This window comes from Prionailurus viverrinus, chromosome D3 (assembly GCF_022837055.1).
Source record: "Prionailurus viverrinus isolate Anna chromosome D3, UM_Priviv_1.0, whole genome shotgun sequence".
Taxonomy (NCBI): Eukaryota; Metazoa; Chordata; class Mammalia; order Carnivora; family Felidae; genus Prionailurus; species Prionailurus viverrinus.
The window spans coordinates 33,781,176-33,804,404 of record NC_062572.1 but is presented as its reverse complement, the minus strand read 5'-3'; the positions used below and the strand labels follow the sequence as shown (position 1 = coordinate 33,804,404).

The following is a 23,229-nucleotide window of genomic DNA, read 5'->3' as shown; positions in this document are numbered from 1 at the left end:
GACTCTGGAAGGAAATTGTTTTTGGCTTCAACACACCTTCAGGCAAGTCAAATGAGGTATGTTGATCCCCATGCCCCTAAAGGGGAAGAAATGTGTGTTTGTTTCTGTGAGCTAAATTGAAGGATGCAGACAGAAGGAGCCATGTGTTAGGCAATGTGTTAAAACCAAGGCGAGTCAGGTGATGGGAGGCACAGGTCAGGCTACCACTCACAACAAGGCAGTCAGCAGTTACTAACAATTTCTGGAACCAGTCACTTGACCATGTGCAGGACAGTATGTACTAGGAACCCTATATCCCAGAAAATTTCCGCCTTTGAAGGGGCTGGAATTGAGGGACTGTTTCACTCCTTAAACTGCTCCTGAGACTTCTTTGATTTTGCAGGTAGAGCTCCGTGGAATTCCTGACACGCCCCCCTGCCCTCTTCTGAGGTCCCAAACAAGCCGACTTGCATCTTCTGGTAGGATTATCTGCGCAAGCAGGAGGCCGACAAAATCTCCCTCAGCCCTGGCTTGGTTTTTCTGTTGCCTCCCTTACTCTGAGAAAGTCTCTTCCCTATAAGCTAAAAGATTGTTAACCAAGTCCAACGGTCCGTTTACTCCTGCATTCTAAACACCCTTCTTACTGCCCCCAAATGCCCATCAGAACAGCCGCGGAGCACCTAACAGGAAGGGAGCCAACCCCCCGGCCCCACTTCCCGAGAATCTAAAGGGCGCTGTGTCCAGGTGTCTGCGGCCACTTCCTCGCCTTGCCAGCCGGCTGGCTGAGCTTGGAGCGGGACGTCGGTCGGGGGCTGCAGCCCGGGCGCCCAACCCAGTGCGGCCCTGGGGGTAACTCATCCTGCACCTCATTCCACCGCCACCCCCGCCCCTCCGCCCGTGGCCCCCATGGGTTTGAAAGCAACACATCTGCCTTTTCACAGCCACAGCCACGCCGCCCAGGCTGCCTCACCTCTCAGAATGTGCAAGGCGAACAGGCTAACAACGACCGTTAGGGGACGCGCGGAGCAGCTGGTGGGCCTCGACAGTCGTGGGGACCGTCCTCTGCAGCGGTCTTCGAGAACCGCTTCCCCTCCAGGGGCCCGGAACTGGCACGGACCCGGGCGCTCTCCCAGGAGGCGCAGCCACGACCTTCTGCAGAGGTGAGCCCCTAGCCAAGGTCCTCGCCCGGCGCGGGGCGGGCCGGCCGGGGCGGGGCTGGTGGCGGAGCTTTAAGAGAAGGGCGCGGGCGGCGGAGGCCGAGCCTGGGAGGGGGACCTTAGCGATGGAGACCGCCCGGGACTACGCCGGAGCCCTCATCAGGCGAGTGCAGCGCCAGCCAGGCTCTGGGCCACGCCTGCGTCCCGCGGCCCTGCGCCACCCATCCCCCTGAGCCCCCGCCCCCCTGCGCTCTGAACGGTCTGCATCCCCCTGTGCCTGGCACCCCAGTGAGTCCCTCATTTCCCTGCGTCTCTCGTCCCCCGTGCGCCCGGTACCCCCCAGCACCTCTTGCGCCCAGCAACCCGGAGCACCCCGAGGCCCCAGTCCCAGCCCACACGCCCAGCGGCTGCGCGGGGGTGCAGAGTCCGAGCCGGCCGCGCTTCTCCTCCCCCTCCTCCAGCTGGCCGCAAGTGCCAGGTGTGGCGCTCCCGAGGTGCGCGGGCATCGACGGAACAGGTGACAGTGGTGAGTGCGGGAGTGGCTGAATTTCTTGATGCTGCTGCAGCCGCCGGGCAACCGAGGGCCCGGTCCTGTGAAACGCGGGCAACGCCTCCACGGTGCTCCCGCGCAGGGCTTCAGGGGGACCTCGGGGTCGCGACGGGAGCTGGGGCGCTGCTGGTGGGGACGCTCGGCGGCTTTGGGATGGGCCAGGCTTACCCTTAAGGGCGAGAGCGGGCTCTGGGCTCCAAGGGGAGGGTGGGCTGAGCAGAGAGCGCCCCTCCGGCTCTGAACGCTCCCAGACCCCTGCTTGATGAGCCCACCCAGGCTTGTAACGGGATGTATGGGGGGAAGCGCTCCCCCTCCTCGCCGCATCTGAGAGCGCCGACGCTGCCCAGGGAGGGACCAGGTGCCTTCCTAGGCTTCTTAGTCTTCGCTCCCTTCCCGGGTCTCGCCACCCGCTGGGGGGTTGATGGCACCGCAACTCTTCCCGCCCCCCCCCCCCCCAGCTGTCATTCATCCTCCTATCTTGACGTACCCAAACCCGTCCTTGCTGATAAAATCCTACAAATATTGCATGGAAGTAATTCTCAAGTATAGACTTATGGAAGGGATAGTGCTTCTCTAAAGATCTTCAAAGTACTTCAAAAAGGATAGAGAAGCCCTTTGAGTTCTTTAAAATGCAGGTTTCGGAGGTGATCCCATCTGTACCAAAGAGCAGAGCGACAGGGTGGGTTGAAGGGGCAAGGTGGGGAGGGAGAATCACTTTACAAACTACTGCGATCTATGGAGCTGAACTTGCCGTGGGCAACCCTCAAGGTTAGAAAAAGAGCTTCCAGGGGCGCCTGGGTGGCTCAGTCGGATAAGCGTCAGACTTTGGCTCAGGTCATGATCTCGCCGTCTGTGAGTTTGAGCCCCGTGTGGGGCTCTGTACTGACAGCTCAGAGCCTGGAGGCTGTTTCAGATTCTGTCTCCCTCTCTCTCTGACCCACCCCCGTTCATGCTCTGTCTCTCTCTGTCTCAAAAATAAATAAACATTAAAAAAAGAAAGGAAAGAAAGAAAGAAGGCAAGCAAGCAACCAAGCAAGCTTCCAAAATGTAAAGGCGGTCTGTCTGAACAGCACTGGGCTTTCACTTTAAAAAACAAAAACAACGAAGTCAAGTAGTAAGGAACCAGAAAAGGTGGGAAACAGACTTGTTTCCTGCATCTTCCCTAACTCATGTCAGCATGAAGGTGAGCCCTGGGTTTCCTTGTTGTTCTCCCCCCGCCCCTGCCCCCCACAATCCCACTCCCAGGGGGTAACAATTATTAGCAGTTTAGAATCAATCCTGCATACTTCTTCCCCTCAAATATATAAATATACCCACTCAGCCACTAATGTGAACCCTGAGGAGGTGGCAGGCTGATTTAAGGACTGCTAAGAAGGCACCCTTGATTCCTGGCTGGTATTGCCTGGAGGAGAAGGAGGAGGCAGAGCCTTCAGAATTAAGGCTGACCCTGCCCTTCCACCTGATCCCTATAACAGGATACCGAAATCCAAAGTGCATCTGTGTAAGGTTTCCACTGGGTCAAGTGTGTATGAAAGTGACTTGCTTGTGAAATGTGGGCAAGTCAAAACGTAAGGAAATGTCTACTCAAAGACACACTCCTTCTGAGCTTGGCAAACTCTAAACGTGAGTGACTGTCAGGGACACACAGTGCAGTTCTTTCAAGAATCTACCTGCTTCCAAACGAAACTGGAAGAAAAAGGATCCATATTACTTGTTGAAAGGAAAACCCTGTCCTTCCCTGCCCTTCTTTAGAACTGTGTCAAGGCTGAAGACCCACGTGAGCCACAGACAGGGTAAAGGCCATGTTTGTTAGTTACAGTCTTGCTGGACTTCTGCCTCCTCCGTGTTCCTTAATTTAAACTAGCTGGCCTTAACTCTTTTATTAGTGGAGGATTGCGTTTTGCCAAAGAAAAAACTTCATCCACATACACATCGTGTTTTAAGGTCAGCAATCCTAAAGTCTTAAACTAGTCATTAGTTTGTTAATCGTCTGTGATCCCTCGAGGCCTTAGTCAGGGCGAAAGCTGCCTGAGGTCCCTCAGCAGAGCTCCAGACGTCAAGGACGTCCATACCAGTGTGTGTTGTCATAGGCAAAGCCACTCAGCCATTGTGTCTGTCCGTGCTAACGTTCATGCCGACCTTGAAGTTGTTACAGAGCTGATATGTATTATACTGTGTGCAAAATTGCTGTTTTTGTTGCCATTTGGTACATCTTTCCTTTCCTTGAACCAGGAACTCTAGGTTTTGTATAGCTGGCATTTCAGTACACATTTTAACACTGTCTTTTTGTTATAAGCAAGGAACTGCATTTTCTACAAGTAAATCTCCCAGGTGACTGATGCTTACTCCTTCCTGGGTCTAAACTGTTATTTTAATAACATTTCCAAGTGTTCAAAGACATCATGGTCATATACTGAAAATGCTCTTACTACATCAAGCATTTCTCTAGGCTGGTCAAGGCACAGATGTGAGCCAGCCGCCGTCGCTGTGGGGCAGACATTCCAATGTGTGTAGCCCATAACGTGGCTCCCGCACTGCTGGGGAAGGAGGAGGCATCACTGAGGCTGACGCTTCTCCAGCTTCTGCCAGTGGGTTAGACCCTGCACCGTCCTGACCGCTCACTGAGACCCAGCCAGGCCGGATGGGTCCCGTCTGTTTCTCTGCATTGTTGTATTTGACATCACCACTTCCCTTCTTAAGGTGCTCCTTGTCCCTAGGCTTTGGTAGTAGTGGGTGGTTGGCTTGTCGTACCTGCTTGTGCGTGTTCTCTCACGTGGGTTCCTCCTTTCTACCTAACAAGGAAATGAGGGGCCCTTCTCTCTGAATGTTCCCCGGGGGCAGTACCTTACAGGGCCTCACGGAGCCACCTCATCACTGCTGACCCCAAAGTATTTCTCTCTGGGGGAGGTTTTGTTCCCAGGCCTGCCCTTTTCCTTCTTATTCCACTTCTGGAATAAACATCGGTCCATACAGTGGCATAAAAACATGCTTGTTTATGACTCATGGAGGCTAGCTTCCTTTTACTGGAGTGAAGTTCACCTCTGCCGTCAGTCTGTGGCCTGTTGCTTTATTTGCTACACTTTGCTAAGTCGAGACTTCTCAGTTCACTTGGGGAAAAATACAAAGGCTTCTCTGTTTCCCTCACTTCTGGGAGATATGCCTCTTCACAGTTTTTAAGAATATTCTATGAAGCCTGACTACTCTTTTTGTCTCAGTTTCCCCGAAACAATCTGTTTCCTTGAACAACCTGTTTCCTGGTTTTTCTTTTCCTCTTAGTGAGCTATTTCCTTCCTGCTTATATGGTTGTCTGCACTTTCCCAGGATGGGAGGGTGACCAGTGTGTGCTAAGGCTTCTCCGAGCTCCTGTCTCAACTTTGATATATTAAAATATTGGGGGGAGAAGAGCAAGACATTTTAGATCTTGCACTAATTGCCAGTGACATAAAATATCCTATTAAGATGACCAGGAGTGGGTTGGATCAATACCTTGCTTTCTTCATTTAGCTAGCTAGTTGCTTTGCTGCTCCTTTAGCTGGAGCAAAGTAAATATTCCTGGGGGCGCCTGGGTGGCTCAGTCGTTAAGCCTCTGACCTCGGCTCAGGTCATGAGCTCGCGGTTTGTGAGTCCGAGCCCCGCGTCAGGCTCTGTGCTGCCAGCTCGGAGCCTGGAGCCTGCTTCCGATTCTGTGTCTCCTCTCTCTCTGTCCCTCCCTGTCATGCTCTGTCTCTCAAAAATAAATAAATATTTTTAAAAAAGTAAATACTCCTATAATAGTTGTTAAATAGGTTTCATGTACATAAAATTTCATTTAACTCCTTTTTATATTATCTATAAGATAGCCTGGCTCTTGTATAATTTGACACGTCAGATCACTCATCCTCTTCCTAGAATGGCAGGATTTAATTTTCTTGTCTTCAAGGATTTTTTTTTTTAGGTGTGCTCCGTAAGCCTTTTCTCCAACAATGACCCAGTGCCCGGTTAAGGAAACATAATGGGTCAGAGGAACAATATGGTGCGTATCTTTTTTTATTGAGGATGGCTGTCCTGAGGGCAGCGTGGGGAGAGGACCAGAAATGACTGCCAGCACTTATCTAGTCCAGAAGTTAAAGACAATAAGGACTTTGTATAATCAACTGTAGTACGTAACTGGAACACTGGTGCTTACTGAGGCGTGATCGTTCGCATCCAATGAGGAGGTACAGGACCACAACTAACTAGGTCAAAGCTGTTCATGCCCACAAGGTGTGTCATTGGCCTCTAGCACCTGGACCTAAGATTCCAGCACATGAACTTTGTTCTCCCATTTCTCAGATTTTTGTCCTAGCCTATCTTTTACTCAGTGAATGGATCGCGTGCCAATGGCAGGCTAGGTGCTGTGGGGAAGTAAAAAATGTACAGACAGACCCTGGCCTCAGTGAGTACAGATTCTAGAAGGGCTCGAGGACAACGGCAAGGAGTTCTTGCTTTGCAGGGGGAAGAGAGGCTCATGCTGGTGAGGGTCTGGGGTTCCTCTGCATCATAGGAGGCTTTTCACCTCGTAGGGCAGGCACCGTGGCGCAAAAGTGGGAGCTGGGTTCAAACCCCTGTTCTAGCTCTTGCTAACTCTGACATTCATTTCTTAACTTCCCGAGCCTCACTTTTATTCATCTGATGTGCCTGTCTTGTCAAGGTATTAGGTAATGCACTAATGCGCACGGGTCTGGCATAGAATAGAACTAGTCTCTCTCTCCTCCTCATACGGACTTCACCGTCGAGTTTAAGTTTCAGGTGCCATGATTAGGTTGCCAACAAAGCCAGTTCTCAGTGTAAAGCATCTTAGGTAAAATCCTCATTGCCCCATCTACCAGATCACCAGAGACAGGACTGTGAGCAGGGGGCTCTGTAGCACCAGCTCAGCAGAACGTGGGCATCTTGTCCGTCAGGTTGTGTAACCGAGGAACCTGGTGTAACTCCTTGTAATCAGGGCAAAAGTTCAGAGGCTGTGTGCCAGCCCCACTGCTGTGTCAGTTCAAGGCTTGGATTCATCTGGTGGCTCTCTGATCAATCTAATGGGGAGCCTGCATCAGAGGCCAGTGACCTGCCACAATCCCCTTGCCGTTGCCTCACTAGGAACAAATAACGCAGTGACTCTGGCGGCCTAGAAGGGAAAGGAGCTGTCGGTGTTCACCGAGACCACTGTGGTCCTTTCAACCAGAGCAGCCCCAGACTGATGATTAAGTGATGTTTATTGCTTGAGGTTAGAAGTGCAGAGATAATTATGTCCTACTTCGTTTCCTTGTTAATTGAGTGACCTTGAGAAACCACTCTGAGCCTCGGTTTTCCCATCTGGGAAATGGGGTAATACTTTCCTTGTAAAGTTGTGATGATAATTAGTTAGTATGTATAAAAAGTTAGCATAAGCTGGCCATAGCAAGTGCTTGGATGCAAGCAGTTAGGAAGCACTAATATGATGCTAGCTGAATACACTTCAGACCAAACCTGTGCTAACAATCTGGGTCTGATTCCTAGAATGCCCCCTTTTTTTTTTTTTTTTTTTTTTTTTGCCAAGGATAATATGTAGATACTCACTGAAACTGGCTGGTCATGCTATGAGCATGAACTTAACCTGATGGTTTTTGAGAGCCGGTTCATTACTACACTATCAGTTTCTCATATAGAAAATTACTTGCTAGATCATTGAATTTTCACTTATGTCCATTTGTAGAACTTCAAGTTAGACCACATACTATTGAAAACCTATTTGCCTAGCACTAATCTAGGCATTATGGGAGATACAACAAAGAAGCTTTTTTCCTGAAGGAAATTCCAATCTAGTTGGGAAAATAAAGCTTAGATAAATAAATGGCAATATGTATGTGTGGATGTGTGTGACTGTATGTGTGTAGGTATATGTGTTTGGATATGTATAAAATAAAGTGCTAAATCCTAGGTGATAGTATAAAAGCCCCTACAATTTTAGCCTTCATGGGGTTAATCTAGATGGTCCATTTTATGTGTCAGAAATCAGTGATGTCCTCACTTTGTATCTTCTGTAAGATTGTCCTAAAAATAAGGCCCTTCATTTCATTCTTCTGAATCTCACTCTACAAGTATTTGTCCAGATCGTCAACAACGACTTGAGTGCCTGCAGTAGGTAGGATACTGTTTAGGTGTGAGGCCAGTGCAGCTGTAGGCTCTCATCCCTCGGGGCCTGGGGGAGATTAAGTGAGGTCATGTGTCACTTCTCACAGCACCTGACATGAAGCGAGAGCCACGTGAACTATTGATAACTTATGTTGATATTCTTTCCAATAATTTCTTTGTGGGGTTACCCCTAATATTTAAAAAGCCCACCGTCCTGGGTGAAAACTATGCATTTCTAGACTGTTCTCCAAAGAGACTGAACCAGCTCCTAGTGCCACCAGCAAGGCACATCTGTTGCCCCTTATGGAGTTACTTTTAAATCACTTCTTGCATGTGTGTTTGAAAGCATGCACTGGTGTGTCAAAGGTGGTTTTGCATTTCTTTGCCATCAAAAGCCTCATGTGCTCCATGGGGCGCCTGGGTGGCTCAGTCAGTTATGTGTCCGACTTCGGCTCAGGTCATGATCTCTCAGTTTGTGGGTTCGAGCCCTGTGTCAGGCTCTGTGCTGACAGCTTGCTCAGAGCTTGGAGGCTGCTCCAGATTCTGTCTCCCTTTCTCTCTATCCCTCCCCCGCTCACACTCTTTTTCAAAAATAAATAAATATTTAAAAAAATAATAAAAAAAATGAAATCTTAAAAAAGTGTTAAATAACTACTAAAGCAGTAAGCTTCTCATTTATCCCCCATTTTATAATATATACATAAATGTATAATAAATATTTACATACATATTATATACATGTATATTATATATGTATATATAATATACATATATATACATGTACATATACATATACATATATGTATATATAATACGTATGTATGTATAATTTGACAACCAAAGGTTGGAGGTTTTCTCCCTCAGAAAATTGTCTTGATTTGGTTTTGTTCGTTATTTTCCCTCTCTGTGTCAGTTTATTTTATTTTTTAATAATTTTTTTATGTTTATTTTTGACAGAGAGCGCAAATGAGGGAGGGGCAGAGAGAGAGGGAAACACAGAATCGGAAGCAGGTTCCAGGCTCTGAGCTGTCAGCACAGAGCCTGACGCAGGGCTCTAACTCATGAACTGTGAGATCATGACCTGAGCCGAAGTTGGATGCTCAACCAACTGAGCCACCCAAACGCCCCTGTGTTAGTTTTTTTAATAGTGAAACTTTGAATTAATTCTTTGTTAAATGTGGAATTTACTCCAAAGTGTCATGTGACATATGGCCCAAAGTTCCTTTCCTTCTCATTATTCCAACAACAATTATTATAGTGTTCTGTTGTTCCTCATCTTTTCTAAGTAATTTCTAAATGTTAGTTTATTGCTCTAGTGACCACTACATGGATTTTCGATTCCTGGCTTAGTTTTACAATATGTAACTTTTGTGTGTGTACCTAATTCTTTAACTCTACTTGGCTAATTCATAACCTCTTAAGACTTTTCAGCAATAGGGGTGCCTGAGTGGCTCAGTCGGTTAAACGTCCGACTTCAGCTCAGGTCATGATCTCACAGTTTGTGAGTTTGAGCCCCAAGTCAGGCTCTGTGCTGACAGCTCAGAGCCTGGAGCCTGCTTCCGATTCTGTGTCTCCCTCTCTCTCTGCCCCTCCCCTGCTTGTGCTCTGTCGCTCTCTCTAAAAAATAAACGTTAGGCAAAAAAAAAAAAAAGACTTTTCAGCTATAAAACTCATGTTTGCAAAATCGAATTCTTATTTCTTTTTTGAGTTTGATGCTCTTACCACTTCTTTCTCACATATTTACTACAAGGACTTTGAATGTTCTAGTAAAATAGGCATAATGATCGCTGTGGTTTTTAATTGTTTGTGTTATTTGTTTCTTGGATATCAGGATTTTCAATGATCCCCAACTACTGATTTTCTTTCTTTCAGATGCAAATATGAAAACTGTTTTAACTTGTATACTTCAAACCTCTCTTTGAAGATTCCTTTTTTGAAGATAATGTCAAAGATATTTTTTACTTTTCTCCTCCATTTCCAGGCCCCTGACATTTATGGGATCACAGACCAAGAAAGTCCTGCTAACCCCCCTCATGCACTCAGCTCGCCCTTTCCGGGTCTCCAACCATGACAGAAGCAGCCGGCGAGGGGTGATGGCCAACAGTCTGAAGGAGCTTCTTAGCAAGGTGCCAGGAACCCCGGGGCTTTCCCGTCCCTCACAGGAGGGCCCCTGACTGCATGCAGGGCTATGGGCTTAGATACTAAACCAGGGCAGAGACAGAAATGCCACTGTCATGGCCTTGGAGAGTCTGAGGGGAGAAGAAAAGAATGAAAGGGAACATTATTACATCTCTGTACCATAAAAGATTTAGCTACAGACACAAAAGCCTTAAAAACAGTCATCAATTGATAATACAGCCTTTCTTCTTTGACAAGGGAGAATACAGGGAAGCAGCAGCCTTTGGAAATCTGTTTTTGGTTATAAAGCCCGGAGAAAAATAGTCCTTAATCTAAAACAGTGTCCTAGATCACCAAATAAGGAAGAATCACAGACTCTCTGGAGTCTGTGGAGTCAGGTTATGGAAGCATAACCCAGACAGAGACACCTATGGAAAGAAGAAATGAACATCCAACATGCAGACCCTGAAGCAAGAGAGGGGCAGATACGTGATGTGAGCCTAAGGCTCTTTAAATATCATTCTGTTGCATTCTTCATTTTATTTGGCAAAATAAGTGAGTAATTATAGAAACTCTAAATTTGATTCAGTGTCTTCATTAATCTCATGTCCTTGAGATCTCTGAAGAAGATTGGTCCATTAAAAATCTTTTCTTTTTCCAAGCCAAGACTGAGTCCAAGATGCCAATGAAGGTAGATCTTTATCATTAAAGTTTCAGCAAAATCAGATCACTTCTGAATCTATAACTTAGTCAATGGCTTTGAGTGGTCAAAATGGAATCTCTTCCTTTATTCCATGTCTCTGATGTGTTGTCAATCTAGACCCTGGATGCCTTAGTTATCACCAGCGGACTGGTCACTTTGGTGCTGGAGGAAGACGGAACCGTGGTGGATACGGAAGAGTTCTTTCAGACCTTAGGAGACAACACACATTTCATGATCTTGGAGAAAGGGCAGAGGTGGACACCGGTAAGCAAAAACACTTGTCCAAACGGCTACCGGGCAGACTTTTTTACCCACAAAAGTGCATTCCCTACTTTGGTGTTGACTTGTCCTCTTTCTGAATATGAACTTCATATTTGCCTAATAATTGGATCTGCTACCCTCAACAGGATTGTTAAATGTGTTTCTAGGGAACTTAGCATCTTAGTGAACCTGGGCTATAGGATTTAAAGCAAGCAGTTCTGGGAAACAGGTTTAGGCCAGTAAGTAGCTATGGGTCCTTTTAAAACACACAGATTGACCTGGTGACCATTCACTGTCTCTGTCCTCAGGAGGCCAGCAAGCTAACACAGCCAGTGAAATTAGGTCCGTGTGTGTGTGTGTGTGTGTGTGTGTGTGAATGTACAGTGATTTAGAAAGGTAAACAGAGGGGTGCCTGGCTGGCTCAGTCAGTAGAGCATGCAGCTCAGGTCATGATCTCTTTGTTCGTGGGATTGAGCCCCACATTGGGCTCTGCGCTGCCAGTGTGGACCCTGCTTTGAGGTTCTCTCTCTCCCTCCCTGCTTGCACTATCTCTCAAAAAATAAATAAATAAACATTAAAAATAAAATAAAATAAAATAAAATAAAATAAAATAAAATAAAAAACAAACCAAAAAAGAAGAAAGGTAAAGAGATGGAATAAAGACTTCTATGTCCAGAAAAACTACAGATTATATACATATCTTGGAAAACCTTCCCACTATAAAACACCTAAAAAAGTAAAGCAAAATTTTAACACATATTTTATATGCCTAACTGACCTTCCAGAAAGGAAAATCTTCAGAGGCCAAAACTTTTATGGGAGCCAGAATCTAGAGAAGTGATGTCTTACCCCTGAGCACCTCACTCATGGCCATCCACTAACTTCAGTGACTTTGGGCTGCAGTTTTGACAGGTGCTGGCAGGACAGGAGACAAAGTTTTGGGCTGACACAAGGTAAGGGGCCAGATTTTAGATGCCCACATAAAGCAGAAGAATCTTAAAGGTCTCTCCTAAGAATCTGTGGCCACCAGCTGCCCTCATGAGGTTTTAGGGACTGCTGATTCGAAAAATACCCAAGAGAGCTTTTAGTTTCCAGAGCCCCAGGAAGGGAGGCATCAGTGGAAGGAGTTTATTCATTGAGTTTTTGCTCACCTGGTCCCTCCCTCCAGCCCCAGTGACCCAGGGTTGACCATGCCCCCACATAACCAGCAGGAGAAATAGGTTCAGAATGAATCAAATCACAAAACGTAAGGACTTAAAGCACTATAAGTGAGAGTAAGCAGAAATAATAAAGTCAGGCCTCCAAAGACCTCAGATGTTGGAATCATTGGATACAGAGTATAAAATAAGTGTATTTAAAATGTTCAAAGAGTAATCAAAACTAAGAAGGGACGAGAAGTAATCCAAAGGACAAGGTAGACTTGAAAGAACCAAATAGAATTTCTGGAAGCGAAAAACACAACAATTAAACAGAGACAGGCATCACTGAAGATAATAAGAAAAAACCTGGAAGATCTGTCTCAAGAAGGTTCCCATCATGTAGCACAAGAAGGTAGAGGTAGAAAACACAAAAGGAAGCTGGAGACATGACTGAGAAGGTCTAATATATGTTTGACATCCTTAGGGTGTAATGTTTTTGTTGTTGCTGTTGTTTTAAACAAGGCTGTACATAAACCATTTTTTAGCTGTTGTTGTTTTTTTCTTTTTAGTAGGCTCCGCACCCAACATGGGGCTTGAACTCAAGACCTCAGCTGAGATCAAGGGTCACATGCTGACTGAGCCAGCCAGGCACCCCTCCATAAACCATTTTTTAAATGACAATTACAACTCCATTAAGAGTTTTGTTCATCAAACGATACAATAAAGTATGTAAAATAATAAGCCACAGTGAGCAGAAGGTGTTTTCAACATAACCCAACAAAAGATTAGTATTTGATAAATTTGGGGAACTCACAGAAATCAATTATGGAAACAATGGACACTCTAATGGAAAATGGGCAAAAAAACATGAACTGGTATCTGAAGAATGGACAGTAAAACATAGTAAAAAATTTTCAACCTCACTGGTGATTAGGAAAACGTAAGTTAAAACCACAATAAGATACTCTTTTACACGATTAAATTTGGTATTATTAGGGTTTTCCATTTTTTAAGATATGAAGCAATGAACTCTTACACTCTCACCAGCAGCTGTTTAAAACAGTTTACCTTTATCCCATAGAATTGAAGCACCACCTATGACCTGACAAGCCCTCTCCTAGACGTACAGTCAGCACACAGACACCCAGCCATGTGCTTCTACATAAATACATGTAAATAAATACACAGGTGACTATCCATTGAATGGAATATGCTTCGGCTGTGAAAATGCATGAAGTACAGCTACAGGGATCTATATGAATAAATCTCATCAACTCTGTTGAGTGAAAACATCACAGGATAACCCATTAAGCAAGTAATCTTCAAACTTTTTGACCTCAGGACCCCTTTACACTCCTAAAAATTAATGAGGACCACAAATAGCTTTTGTTTATGTGGATTTCAGTGGAGTCTATAGATATCCATCAATCAGAGGTTCTCAGCTGGGAGCGATCTTACCCCTTGTCTGAAGACATTTTTGGTTGCTACAACTGGGATGAAAGGGGTACTGGTGGCATCTAGTGGGTGGAGATCAGGATACTATGAACTATTCTACAAGGCACAGGACAGCCCCTGTGACAAAGAGTTATCTGGCCCCAAATGCCAAAGTGCCAAAGTTAAGAAACTATAAGCTATAGGGGTGCCTGGGTGGCTCAGTTGGTTAAGTCTGACTTTGGCTCAGGTCATGATCTCATGGCTCGTGAGTTTGAGCCCCACATCGGGCTCTGTGCTGACAACTCAGAGCCTGGAGCCTGCTTCAGATTCTGTGTGTCCCTCTTTCTCTGTCCCTCCCCCACTCACACTGTTTCCCTCTCTCTCTCTCTCCCTCTCTCTCTCTCTTAAAACTAAATAAACATTTAAAAAAAATTTTAAGAAACTATAAGCTATGTAGATATTACTTATATTTGAAATTAAAACTGAGAAAATTGTAAATACGTATTTTAAATTAAAATTAATTTTAATTTTAAAATTAAATTAAATGTAATGTTTAAAATTAAATTACTTGGCACAAAAACAGACACATAGACCAATGGAATAGAATAGAAACCCCAGAACTAGACCCACAAACGTAAGGCCAACTCTTCTTTGACAAAGCAGGAAAGAACATCCAATGGAAAAAAGACAGTCTCTTTAACAAATGGTGCTGGGAGAACTGGACAGCAACATGCAGAAGGTTGAAACTAGACCACTTTCTCACACCATTCACAAAAAATAAACTCAAAATGGATAAAGGACCTGAATGTGAGACAGGAAACCATCAAAACCTTAGAGGAGAAAGCAGGAAAAGACCTCTCTGACCTCAGCCGTAGCAATCTCTTACTGGACACATCCCCAAAGGCAAGGGAATTAAAAGCAAAAGTGAATTACTGGGACCTCATGAAGATAAAAAGCTTCTGCACAGCAAAGGAAACAACCAACAAAACGAAAAGGCAACCAACGGAATGGGAAAAGATATTCGCAAATGACATATCGGACAAAGGGCTAGTATCCAAAATCTATAAAGAGCTCACCAAACTCCACACCCGAAAAACAAATAACCCAGTGAAGAAATGGGCAGAAAACATGAATAGACACTTCTCTAAAGAAGACATCCGGATGGCCAACAGGCACATGAAAAGATGTTCAGCTTCGCTCCTTAGCAGGGAAATACAAATCAAAACCACACTCAGATATCACCTCACGCCAGTCAGAGTGGCCAAAATGAACAAATCAGGAGACTATAGATGCTGGAGAGGATGTGGAGAAACGGGAACCCTCTTGCACTGTTGGTGGGAATGCAAATTGGTGCAGCCGCTCAGGAAAGCAGTGTGGAGGTTCCTCAGAAAATTAAAAATAGACCTACCCTATGACCCAGCAATAGCACTGCTAGGAATTTACCCAAGGGATACAGGAGTACTGATGCATAGGGGCACTTGTACCCCAATGTTCATAGCAGCACTCTCAACAATAGCCAAATTGTGGAAAGAGCCTAAATGTCCATCAACTGATGAATGGATAAAGAAATTGTGGTTTATATACACAATGGAATATTACGTGGCAATGAGAAAAAATGAAATATGGCCTTTTGTAGCAACGTGGATGGAACTGGAGAGTGATGCTAAGTGAAATAAGCCATACAGAGAAAGACAGATACCATATGGTTTCACTCTTATGTGGATCCTGAGAAACTTAACAGAAACCCATGGGGGAGGGGAAGGAAAAAAAAAAAAAGAGGTTAGAGTGGGAGAGAGCCAAAGCATAAGAGACTGTTAAAAACTGAGAACAAACTGAGGGTTGGTGGGGGGTGGGAGGGAGGTGAGGGTGGGTGATGGGTATTGAGGAGGGCACCTTTTGGGATGAGCACTGGGTGTTGTATGGAAACCAATTTGACAATAAATTTCATATATTAAAAAAAAAAAAGAAAATTAAATTACTAAAAATAATAACCCAGTACTGATTAACTTAGATTATATATTTTTATAAAAAAATAACTATTTTCCAAAACAAAAATATTTAATAAGTGACATCTTTTTACATTTTTGCAAATCTTTCTAATGCCTAACCAAATAGTAGAAGATGGCTACATTTTCATATCTGCTTCTATGTTCAATCTGTTGTAATACATTGTTTTGGAAAGAAAATGGGACCTCCCACAGACATGTAGTTAGAAAAGGGAGAGCATTTTAATGGTCTTTTCAGATCATTGAGGATATTCTTCTTTGATATGACACCAAAATCCATTAAGTGGTCTTTTCCTAAAGGCTGCTGCAGTGTGGAATCTGAGGGCATACCAGTGAAGTTTCCTGTTTCATTGGAATCATTGGTTTATCTTGTGCTTTGGCTGGATCGTTTTCCCAGGGATGATTTTATAACCTCATGCATCGGTTCTTTAAAAAATGTTGATTTCATTGAGTGACGCAGGTTTCTCAGCTGGGTAGTAGAAAATTCCTCCACTCATGAGAGAAAGAGAACAAAAAAGGCAAATTTCACCTTGGTTTTTATTATGAAAATAGTTTTGATCTCTCAGCCCCCTGAAAGGGTCTCTGGACCTCAGGTGTCTCCAACGTACATTTTGGGAATCTCCACATTTAACCAATTATAGATAATCCGAAAATGTACAAAATTAGCAATATGATGTTTGAGACTCATGTGTGCTAAAAATAAAAGGTAGTGGTTCACAACTTAGCTGGTCTCCTCTTGAGGGGAGGTGGAAGAATATAACTGGGGAGAGGCTTATGGGTGATAACAGGTTGCCAACATTTTATCTGGAGTGGTGAGTATACCCATCATCTACCCATGATACATACAGATCAGTATGTGTACTAATATCCATATCAAATATTTCATCATTTTTCCAACTGGAAAAAAGACTACAGACCAATTATAAAAAACATAAAATTTAAAACATAGTATCTCTGAAGCAGGTGAGGAGATCATGCCAGTAGATTAGAAGAGCATGCGGTGAATTAGACAAATCAATTATTTATTTATTTATTTATTTACTTTAATTTTAGCTTTTTTTTTTTTTTTTTTTTTTTTTGAGAGAGAGCACGCAAGAGTCGGGGAAGGGCAGAAGGAAAGAGATTGAATCTTAAGTAAGATCTGTGTTCAGTGAGGAGCCTGATGCAGGGCTCAATCTCATGACCGTGAGATCATGACCGGAGCTGAAATCGAGAGTCAAGTTGCTCAACCAACCGAGCCACCCAGGCTCCATTAGACAAATCTTTTAAAAGGCAATCTTGAGCTGGACTACTTTTTGTTTGAGAAATATGTTTTGGGCAGTATAATAGCCCCCAAAGAGGTCCACATCCTGATCCCTGGAGTCCAGGGAGGTGGTACTTAGCAAATGGACCTAGCAGGTATGATTAAGTTAAGGATCTTGAGCCAGGGAGACGGTCCCAGATAACCCAGGGACCAGTATCATCCTGGGGTCTTCACAGAGGGAGAGGAGGGTCAGAGTGAAGGCCAGAAGCAGAGAAAGAGGAGGGGAGATGTGAGAAGCTGAGGAATGAGGGCTCCTCCAGAAGCTGGAGAAGGTGAGGGGGCCATGTGTTCCCGGCAGCCTCCGGAAGGAACCATACTTGGCGGCTCGTTGTGAACTGCCAACCTCCAGAATGTAAGGGTCTAAGTCTCTGTTATTTCAAACCACTAAGTTTGAGGCCAATTTTGTTTGACTTGGATGAGAACATCCAGCCAAGAACTAGTCACCAGAGGACCCCCTGCATCTTCAGTCTGAGTGCCTCTGAGGCCTGTGAGGAAGCAGCACCCTGGAGCCCTTTCAGGGTGAGGCAGGGGGGCAATCATTTCTTCTTCTTGAGCCAGCGAGTTAGAGAAATCCAGCTCACCAGCAGATTAGCTTTGTGAGGGCTAGGTTTTGATTTAAGACCAGACTTAAGGAAGACATTTAGGGGGAATAAGATAAAAGCTTCCATATGTCAGAAAGGAGTACAAGGCGGTGAGAAAAAACAGTGGGAGGATTACAGGTAAAATTCCCCCTTTTTATTCTGTAATCTTAATTTTTACTTTTATTATTATTTTTTATCAGAGAGAGAGCCAGTGTATGAGCAGAGGAGGGGCAAAGGGAGAGAGAGAATCTTAAGCAGGTTCCACACTCAATGCAGAGCCTGATGCAGGGGCTCGATCCCACGGCCCTGGGATCATGACCTGAGCTGAAATCAAGAGTTGGATGCCCAACCGACTGAGCCACCCAGGTGCCCCTGTAATCTTAATATTTAAAAATGATGTTTCCTAACTGCTGGAAAGCACCCCCTAAAGGGGCAGCAGAAACTCTTGTGTGTTAAACAATGGGTTTTACCGTCAATATCTCCTGTCTGTGCGGGAGGAGAGAAGGGTGGCTCCACCAAGAAGCATTTGGACACTTTTAGGGGAATTTATGTTTTAACTTCACATATAGTTGATTATTGGCATTGATGAATTTAACATTTATAGCCTCAACTGCCCCCAACCCCAAAGGTTCCGGAGACGTAGTAACTGTACTGATTGTGTAAATTTGAATACTACAAGATCTGTGTGTGAAGCAAGCCTGTAGGGAGAGTCGCCCCTGGGCTGGCATTTGTACCTTGGCATGGCTTTTTTCTCTTCTTGCTCTCTGCAAAGCTTTCTATGGGGAGGATGCTACCGTGCTCTTTATAAACCTGGGGATTGACAGAGGTCTCTGGCTTTCTCCCCTGACCTAAAGGCTCTACTGATGTTTCAGGAGGACCTAGAGGGGCGATTGTAACCCATGTCCCCAGGAGGTCTGTTTCCATCCAGGGTGGTGACTAGAAAACACAGGAAGCCCTGGGAAGTTCTCACCCTGCCCCTTTCTTCAGCCACTTGATTCTGAAACTTTCTTCCCCGCAGCCTCTTGTAAAGTGGAAATAGTGCTCCCTGCTCCTCTTTAAGCCAACGGTGCTACAGTCCTGAGACTGTCCGTGTCCACCAAACACAACCATCTACTGAACCCCTATAGTCCAGCCCCGGAGCCACACCGCACTCATCCCACGTCACTGAACTGAAAGTAGCTTAGGGAAGGATACTTTCTAATGGGTTTGGACGTGATAGCAGTATGAGCACATTGATGGGCTGAAACCATGCCTTAGGTAATTAGCAGCTCAGTCACTAGCAGACTTTAAACCAACAGAGTCAAAACTAGCAAAAACCCAGAATTACACAATTTGCACATCATAGCCGGAGATGCTCCTTAAGTCTCTTCCTCCCTCCATGGTTCTAGGGTGGTAACCACGTCCCAGCCCGCCAGCAACCAAAGAAATCAGGAATAGCGAGAGTCACCTTCGACTTGTACAAGCTGAATCCCAAGGATGTCATTGGCTGCCTCAACGTGAAGGCCACCATGTATGAGATGTATTCGGTGTCCTACGACATCCGGTGCACGGGAGTCAAAGCCCTGCTGAGGTAACAGACATGGGGGTCAACTGGGTTCTGGAAACCGCGCCTGGGCCATCCCCAGCCTGCTGCTTTGCACTGCCAAGCCCAGCCCCCCGGGGGCCCTGACCTGCCTGGTAGCTGCTGGCGTTCACCAATTCATGATGTCATACGGTACTTTTCCTCTTACACCCAGACTTACGTCAGAAAACAGAGAGTCTTGAGCCAAGGTGTATATACATTTTTTTCTTCAGGGACCATTAGATACTAAATGGAATCAAAAACTAAATAATAAATATGAAAAGGAACCAAATTCTTTTAAAAACTAGGGCTGTGCACTTTAAAACCTTTATTCTAAGCAATGGCAGCTAAAACGGAGCCATGGCGATTCTGACCCGGTTTGCACAGAGCGGCCACGAACCCCGGAGGAATGCTCTTTGGTATCTTCTGTATTACTGCTAACTTGAACCTAGCAGCAAGGTGGCATGGGCCTGTGCCTTTTCCACATACCCACATGCCCTGGCAAGGGCACTGTCGCCCCACAGGCTGAGGCCAGTCTGGCAGATGCGGGAGCCTGTACAAGACAGATCCCCAATCCATACCCGCACCTTTCTGAACAAATTCTGTATGTTCACCAGGAATACTCTGTGGTTGTAACCAGGCTGGACACCTGCCCTGAGGCCTGGACTGAGAGGGACATCCATGGTCCCACCCAGCTTTGCCTCTGAGCAGCCAGCTGTGTGACCTTCAACAGGTTGCTTAATGTCTCTGAGACTTGGTTTCATCATCTTTTAAAAGAGAAGGTTGTTCCTAAGTGCTTTGATTGCATAGGCTCTAAACACACCTACTTCTGTCCTCTAGTAAATTCGTATTGATCCTCTAAATAACCATTTCCTGTGGAGGGGTGGATGGAGGGGGGAGAGACAGAAGGTCTAAAAAGGTTGCAGCGGCTGACAGCAGCTTTGGAAGGAAATGCTTTGGAAATGAGATTGGCCTCCTCTGATGGGGCCCCAGGCCCTGGCACAGAGGGAGCTCAGGCAGTGGCTTCTCAATGGCTTCCATTTCCCTCTCAGAACCATTAATGGCCAACTCATAGACAATTGTCACTGTGCCCGTGTTGAAATCTCAACACCTGACCCCCCGGGGGAGCTTCCTCTTTTAGCTGAGATGGGAGAAAATAGCTTGATTGATTGGTTTTCCAAAATGAGACAGGAGAGTTCTAACAACTTGGAAAAGTATAATGAAGAAAGTAAACCTCACCTAAAATCCCACCTCAACAAAACCTTTAAGAGGCAAATTCGGCCTTCTTGTCACTAATTCTTACCATCTGACATCTGGTGGCACCACAAGCAGCCACAGAAGCCACCAAAGTCCCCACATCAAAGGCCTCACACCAGGGTCCTGTTGTGGGATCCCAGGGCCAGGGGGCTCTCCCGACCAGCACAGCTGACCCCCAGGCCTTGTGACACGACAGGTCTTTAAAACTGGAACAGAATCCTTTACCTCTGGACTCGGTAGAGAGTAAGAATTTGAGTCAAAGCCACTTTTTTAGTCTGAAATAACAGGAATGCCAGCCTCAGCCCTGAGGCGTAGAGGCCACAACAGGGCCGAGATGGGATGTCCCGGCCACCCTAAGCAAACTGGGTCACAGGATCAGTCTCCTTCAGCTTCTCCTTTCACACCTGACTTGCCTGATTTTCGTAACAAGCCCCAACACCCACGGTGGCCAGAGTAAGCAAGCTGCCAGAGGACAGGACTCACTGTGTGCTCTCAAGAGCACCGTCAGCCTACTCAGGGCTTCCTAGTTCCTGAACAACAGGCCACGTTTGGAAGCGGCTACAAGGAAGGTGGTCTTCGGCCTCGTGCATCAGCATGTGCACTGTAGCAGGCCCTGGCCGGCTGGGGGTTGGCTCCTTCAGTGAGCGGTGCCTGCTCTGAGCGGATGTTTGGGGGGAGGTGAAGGATTCCCACACTGTCTACCCCTCGCTGGCCCAGAGCTCCAAGCCTGACCTGTGCCCCGTCCCCTTTGTCGCAGGAGCCTGCTGCGGGTCCTGTCCCACGCCGCCCAGGTGACCGGACAGTTGCTCATCTACATCGGCACGTACATGCTCCAAGTGCTGGGTGACATGGACGAGCAGAGCCCTCCCTGGTCACACTCCAGACGCGGGTTCACAAGTGGCTAAGGATGCACGCTGCAGGGGACCCAGCCGGCTCTCGACCCAAGTATTCGCTCTCAGATGATGAATTTTGAAGATGCTTCTGTTCTAAACCACGGGCACTTGCACAAGGCCGGTCACTTGTACTGGGGGGTGGCACGCAGGGGAAGGTGGAGGGGTGGAGGCACACGAAATGGGGGCTGCAGGAGGGGACGCCCTGAGGGGAGGAGATTCGTAGGGGCCTCCGTGGGGACAGGAAGGACCAAAGGGCAGGCTAGTGTGGTGGCCCCGGAGCCGCACAAACCTGGGTTAGGCCTCTCAGCTCCTCACCTCCTGCAATAAACCGATCGATCGCAAGAGCTACTTTTAATACGGGTAATTCTTCCTTGTGTCTCTTTCACATTCCCAACAAACAGCACTCCTGCATATAAGCAGAAGTCAGCCAGGATGCCCTGTCATGTTTAAGTCCCTGTTAGTACTCGATGCCAGTAAGCTAAGGAGATGTTACTCCGGGGCGGGGGGGGGGGGGGGGGGGGCGGGCGGGGGTGTTCTACTGTGGGTCTTGAATGAGCCCAGAGGGACCCAGAAGCTTCAGAACCTAAAGTTCTGGAGGGCTTCAGCCAGTGCTTATAGCCTTTTAAAGAAACAAAAACCAAAAAACAAAACGGCCCCCACAAAACTGCTTAAAAACCGCACTAGCGGACCACGTCTTCAGTTCCTAATGTCACCCAGGTTGTCAGTTGGGACCCACGGTTGTGAGTGGCAGGATGCTGACCCAGGCCACTGGGTGGCTTTAGCTGCAGGTGCTGGGGAGTGCAGGCCCCCAAGTAAGGTAGCCAGGGATCCGTCTTTCCATCTGTCTTTTTTTTTTTTTTTTTTTTGAGAGAGAAAGACACAGAGCATTGAGTGGGGGAGGGGCAGAGAGAGAGAGAGAGAGAGAGAGAGAGAGAGAATCCAAAGCAGGCTTCAGGCTCTGAGCTGTCAGCACAGAGCCCAATGTGGGGCTGGAACCCATGAACTGTGAGATCATGACCTGAGGCCGGTCGGGACACTTAACCGACTGAGCGACCTCAGGCTCCCCTGTCTTTCCATCTCTTGGTCCTGCTTTCCTCTGGGTTGGTATCATCTCCAGGCCGGCCCTCCTCATATGAAAGTGAGATGCCAGCCCCACAGCAGGAAGTCCTGGGGTTGCATCCTGGGGAGAGGGTGTGCCACACAGGGCCACGGACCTGGTCCTGCAGACAGGGAAGGATCAGTCCCAGCCACACAGAGGACAGTGTGCCCCCCCCAAAGGAAACGGGGGAGCTTCCACTAGAATAAGGGGCAGCACGATTTGTCTCCTAAGACTCCAGGAGACAAATGTACTCCTACTCAGATTTGTGAATTTCCTTTTAGGAAATGTTAGCACGGAGGCCTCTCTCCTCTCCTGGCTGACCGTTCAGGCACAGTGAAAAGTCACTGCAGCGGAGAGGGCCCCACACCATCCGTGGGGCTCCTACTCACTGCCCAGGCCTTCTGGGGGGGGGGGGCGGGGGGGGGGGGCTCGGCCTTCCCTCCCTTCACAGGCAAGCCACAGCCCCTGCTGCAGTCCCAGAGGTCAGCTGAAGTCCCAGAGGTCAGCTTTGCTCCGTCCTGGGCGCTCACCGGTCCAAGCTGCCTGCTGAGAGAGGCTTTCCCTGGCCTCATGAGGCAAGAGTAAAAGAGCCACACAGCATTCCTCAAAACACAGCCTCTGCCTCTAGCATAGCCATTTTAGCCCGCCTTCCCCCTGCCGTTTCTGTCGCCTTCTAGAATAGGACGCTGCTGCTGTAGAGAGAGTTCCACAGAGAAGGCTGAGAGGCAGTGCCTGTGCAGTCCCTAGAAGCCTCCTCAGTAGAGCGTTTCCTATATAAGGAGGTCTCTGCCGAAAGCCCTGCCCTCCGCGGGTTGGGGCTGGGGCTGTGCAGATGCTCCAGGAGGAAGTAGAGGGCCCCACAAACTGCTCACATCTCGCTGGCTCATCCAGCCCAGTCTTTCCAGCACCTTCCGAGGAGGAGCGAGGAGGAGCGGAGCGCGGGGCCTCTCCCTGACTGAGGGCTTGCGTCACTTCCCAAGGATTCTGCAGTCCTGGAAAGCCACCGCCTGGCTTCCAAAAAAGGAATTTTCACTGAAGTGTCTGACCCTGTTGACTCAGCTGGCG

General features: G+C 46.9%; 1 protein-coding gene across 2 annotated transcripts; it reads left to right on the top strand.

Annotated features, from left to right (window-relative positions):
- The first annotated feature begins 1,187 nt into the window (after positions 1-1,187).
- On the top strand, positions 1,188-21,420 carry CIDEA (cell death inducing DFFA like effector a). 2 transcript variants are annotated; one of them, XM_047828894.1, is made up of 5 exons: positions 1,188-1,299; positions 9,791-9,935; positions 10,748-10,894; positions 18,743-18,924; positions 20,930-21,420. In XM_047828894.1, the coding sequence occupies exons 1-5, from the start codon at positions 1,262-1,264 to the stop codon at positions 21,075-21,077; spliced, it is 660 nt and encodes a 219-aa protein (XP_047684850.1). In that variant the 5' UTR covers positions 1,188-1,261; the 3' UTR covers positions 21,078-21,420. The 2 variants fall into 2 exon arrangements, with proteins under 2 accessions (XP_047684850.1, XP_047684851.1); XM_047828895.1 differs by lacking the exon at positions 1,188-1,299 and adding an exon at positions 1,373-1,662.
- The last annotated feature ends 1,809 nt before the right edge of the window (positions 21,421-23,229 follow it).